The sequence below is a fragment of the Condylura cristata genome, unplaced genomic scaffold (genome assembly GCF_000260355.1).
Source record: "Condylura cristata isolate star-nosed mole 26May11 unplaced genomic scaffold, ConCri1.0 scaffold00012, whole genome shotgun sequence".
Lineage (NCBI taxonomy): Eukaryota > Metazoa > Chordata > Mammalia > Eulipotyphla > Talpidae > Condylura > Condylura cristata.
The window spans coordinates 22,169,304-22,174,289 of NW_004567113.1; the positions used below are offsets into that span (position 1 = coordinate 22,169,304).

At 37.1% G+C, this 4,986-nt stretch overlaps 1 protein-coding gene across 2 annotated transcripts in view; it reads left to right on the forward strand.

The window, feature by feature from the left end:
* Positions 1-2,554: 2,554 nt before the first annotated feature.
* Positions 2,555-4,986, forward strand: part of LOC101619990 (UDP-glucuronosyltransferase 2B31-like) — a 13,599-nt gene continuing 11,167 nt past the window's right edge. The window contains exon 1 of one of the 2 annotated variants that reach the window (XM_004681246.1): positions 2,555-3,278. In XM_004681246.1, the coding sequence (XP_004681303.1) occupies positions 2,555-3,278 (724 nt within the window). The remainder of the gene's footprint in view (positions 3,279-4,986) is intronic. The other variant, XM_004681247.1, reaches the window with a different exon arrangement.

The following is a 4,986-nucleotide window of genomic DNA, read 5'->3' on the forward strand; positions in this document are numbered from 1 at the left end:
AGCAGCAGGCGGGTCAGGAGAGGTCTGCCACGCCATGTGGTCACCTCCAGGGCAGGCGGGGATCGAACTCATGCGTAAGTGGCTTAAGCCTCTCTGTGCTGTGCTTTAACCCACTGCGCCACCAGGGAGGGCCCATAATTGCATTTTTGTTAAACTTTCTTACAAAGAAACTTGTAGCTCTGATGCACACACCAGAATAAAACAGTGGCCAAAGCATCAAAGACAAAAATATTATGACAATTTCAATCTTACAGAAAATCATTTGATAACAGTATACAATCTACTCATGATAGAAAAACTTTACAAATTAAAATGAGTACTTACTGTGTGAGTTGAAAGTACAGAATTTATAAAAACATTTTTTAAATTATTTATTTATGCATATAAGAATTAGGGTACAAGTCAGAGATGCAGGGAGTGAGCATATTCACCAGAGACAGAGTGGGGAGCAGACAGGTGGATCTCTTGAAATATACTGCTGAGGGAGCAGTAGGCAAGAGGTCTGCTGCATTATGAAGTCACCTCCCAACCTCCCTGGCTGGAATTGGATTGTTTTAGCTCTTTGCATCACCAGGGAGGCTGCCACAGAGGTTTTTGGGCTTTTGTGTGTGTGTGTGTGTGTGTGTGTAATTGCCTGAGGTAAGCAGGCAGAAGAGGTGGATGAAGGTGATCAAAGGACAAAATTTCCCATTCAGATGAATAAAATGTTGTGATCTATTGGATAGCATGGTGACCATAGCTAAAAATAAAGTATTATATCTAAGAAAGGTAATAATTTAGGAGGTCTTAAAAGTACTGACCACAGAATGTAAGCTGATACAACCACTATGGAAACTGTTTGGAGGTTTCTCAAAAGGCTAAAAAATAGAGCTTCTATATGACCCAGCAATCCCACTCCTAAGTATATACCCAAAGGACACAAAAACATTGAATCAAAAGGATACCTGCACCCCCATGTTTATTGCTGCTCTATTTACAATAGGGAAGACATGGAATCAACCCAAATGCCCAATAATAGATGACTGGATCAAGAAGAGGTGTTACATATATACAGTGGAATATTACTCAGTGATCAAAAAAGATGAACGCATGCCTTTGCAGCAAAATGGATGGAGTTGGAAGGGATTGTGCTTAGTGAAATAGGCTAGAAAGAAAGGAAAAAATACCAGATGGTTTCACTCATAGCAAGGGAATAAGGGATCAGGGAGGGAAAGAGAGAAACAAATATAGTAGAGTAAAAATGAAAACAATGAACAACTATAAACCAGAGACATTTTATGGGGGTGCAAAGGGGAATGGGATCACAACTAGGGTGGGAAGAGTGCACTGGACTATGGTGATGGCACACGGGTGAATTGGTGGAGGGAAGCCCCAGGGGATTATAACTGAGATGAAAAAAATGCACAAAATGAAGAATGATGTACAAAAAAATTAAAAAGTACTGACCATATATTTAAAAATATATAAAGATGATCTTTTTGTGAAAGCACTATATTGTATTTAACTAAATCAAATAATCACCTGTACATCTTATTGCATAAAACTGTAATTGCGGCCCTCCCTGGTGGCGCAGCGGGTTAAAGCACAGCACTGAGAATCTAAAGCCGCTTCCGCATGAGTTCTATTCCCGCCTGCCCTGGAGGAGACCACATGACACGGCAGACCTCTCCTGACCCACCCACTGCTCCCCTCAGCAGTGTACTTCGTCGATCTGCCTGTTCTGTTCCCCACTCTGTCTCTGGTGAAGCCTCTTGCCGCCCCTGAGCTTCTGGCCTGTACCCCAGTTCTGTATGTACAAATAAATAAATCTTTAAAAAAAATTTAAAAAAAACAAAACTGTAATTGCATTATATCTCAGTTGCTTTAAAATTAAGTAAACATTATGTTAAGTTAGTCTCGAAAAACACACCATTTAGAAATTCAGTTAAGTGAAATACCCAAAATAAGAAAATCTGTAAGACAGAAAATAGATGAAAGTTTGGGAAGATACAGAAAATATAATTCATCCCAGTCAAATATTATCTGTTCAAAGTGATGAAATGTTCTAAGTTTGACTAACATGGTTACTCAATAGCATGTTTGTAATAAAAAGTGTTGGACACTTTAAATTAGGCTATTGTGTGATATGTGATTTATACAATAATGCTTTTATTTAAGAAATAACTTGAACCACCATATCCAAGAATATCCACAACAGATATATAATGTAGTTTCATCTCTCCAGTTTAGGAGAATGCAGAAATAGTCACCTCTCACTTGATCTTGACACTCTTCTTAAAAAAACATTGTAATATCATCTCAGAAATATAGCTGTCACAATCATAATCTTAGCTGGGTGGTAGTACTTACAATCTATTCAAACAAATTAAAAACATTTGTACATAAAAAGCATCTACCTTTTGATTTTTCCACATCATCCAAATGCTGTGGAAGTTTCATGTAATGGTTTGAGGTCTAGCAGTCAAACTTTAACTTTCTGATTGATTTTTTCTTTGATATAATAATGGGTAATTGCAGAAGGGATATTTGAAGAGAAACACCTCATTCTACCAGGATGTCTTTGCAGTGGACATCAGTTCTTCTGCTGCTCCGAATGAGTTGCTACTTTAGCTTTGGGAGCTGTGGAAAGTTGCTGGTGTGGCCCACAGAGTATAGTCATTGGATATCTATGAAAACAATTCTGGATGAACTTGCTGAGAGAGGTCACGAAGTGGTTGCTCTGACACCTACAACTTCCATTCAAATGGACTCCAGCAAACCATCTGCCATTAAATTTGAGGTTGTCCCTTCAAGTCTCAAAAAAGAAGATTGGGAACATCATGTCGGGCAGCTTCTTAGTCTATGGACAAATGATACAGCAAAAGATGTACCTTGGAGATATTTGCAAAAAATAAAGGAATTATTTTGGAAAAGTTTTGATTTAGCTGAAATTGGATGTAAAGATGTAATTTTGAACAAGGATATAATGGCAAAACTTACCCAAGAATCAGGATTTGATCTCATTCTTGCAGATGCTGTTGCACCCTGTGCTGAGCTGCTGGCAGAGCTGCTCAAAGTCCCATTTGTGTACACTCTACGCTTCACACCGGGAAATATATTTACAAAGTACAGTGGAAAACTTCCACTTCCACCTTCCTATGTACCTGTTTGTTTGTCAGAATTAAGTGATCACATGACATTCATGGAGAGGGTAAAAAACATGATATATATGCTCTATTTCGAATTTCATTTTAAAAAATTCAGTGAAAAATGGAATCAACTTTATAGTGAAGTACTAGGTAAGTAGTGTTTTATGTGCTAGTGTGATGTCTTAATTTTCCTTGTCTGTTGGAAGCTGAGATTGTGGAAATATAAAGTCAAATATTATGCTTTTTATGAATGAAGTGATGAAATGGTAATGTAAAATGAGCTCTCAATCTCACAACTATTATGGAAAGGCTATTTTGTAGATATGCTTAGAACTTTGTGACCCATTATCAGCAGGGAAGGTGCACAGTGTAATAAATCACAAAGGAAAAGCTGAGGGTCTCTTGAGGCAATTAGATATCCATTCTAAGCTATTTGCTTGCAATAGTCTTTCTCATAAACAAGAATTCTATTACTTCAATGTGGTCTAATACTTTCCTGAAAGGCTATTTTTCCTTTGTGTACATAAGAGTTACGACACACAGCAATACCTAATAGAGATTTGCCATATAAACTCTGCCACTAAACATGCGCCAACTCCCCAATTATCACATTGCCTGACACAGATACATTTGTTTAAGTTGATGAAATATATTCACACTCACTATTATATACATAGTCCATAATTCATATTCACATTCATTCTTAAGTGTTATATACTGTGCTTTGAAAAACGTATAATGACACTTATTCAACATTATCATACAGTGTAGTTTTATTGCCCTAAAAATTATCTGTGTTGCCCCAGAAATTCTCTGTGTTCAATTCATACAACATAATTAATTTACTATACTTATTTCCACCTCTGAAAATCACAGCTATTTTAATTAATTGTCTTGTGCTAAGTAGATTGTAGATTGGAACATTACCTTTTTCTAGCAAGGTGGTCTCTGGAGCATTAAAGAAATCATTTCCACTTGTTTATCTGAAATTTTCTTATTTAAAAATTATACAATTTTATCATATTTTCTGAAAGATATTTTTTTGCCAATAGAGAGATAGTAGCTCTATCCTAGACCTATAATTGATTTATAATTGAAGTTTCTGAATCTTACACTAAGTACCTACAAATCATTTTTGAAAGATCTCAAGTTTTTTGATGGATAGAAATATTAGTCTACATTTTTGAAAATTCTATTTCCCAATAGATACAACATACAAACCTGAACTAACTCAAATCCTTTGAACCTGATTGCAGAATTGAAGTTACTAGAAGAAAAGTGGTATTGGAGCAAAGGAAGAAAATAATGATCTGGCAAAAGAGAACATATCCACAAAACTGAGATATTATTCCACTTAGAAGTTCTTGTAGCATCATTAAGAAAGGGGCTAATCTTAAAGTGATCTTATGGGGTCATACCTCACAGTGCATGCAAGATGCCAGCTTTCCAAAACACACTTTCCTTCCTTTTCCTCTGCCTTTCTTCTTCCTGCCTTCTGCTCATTCTCTCCTTCCTCCTCTGCAACCCCTTCCCAATCATGTTTTCCTCCTGGCATGGTACTCTCAACTGAAAACATGAATTATCATTGTCCAGTGACAGCAGTGTTTCTGTAGTTACAGCTTTTCTCCTTTCAGAAGTAGACAAATAGACTCACTTCAGCATGTCCCATTACTTTGAGACTTTAATAGAAAAGCAGGCAGGAAGGGAATAATTTTAATAAAATATTTCACAATTTTGGCCCTCCCTGGTGGTGCAGCAGGTTAAAGCACAGCACTAAGAAGCTAAAGTCATGTCAGCATGAGTTCGAACCCTGCCCACCCTGAGGTGATCCACATGGTGTGGCAGACCTCTCCTGACC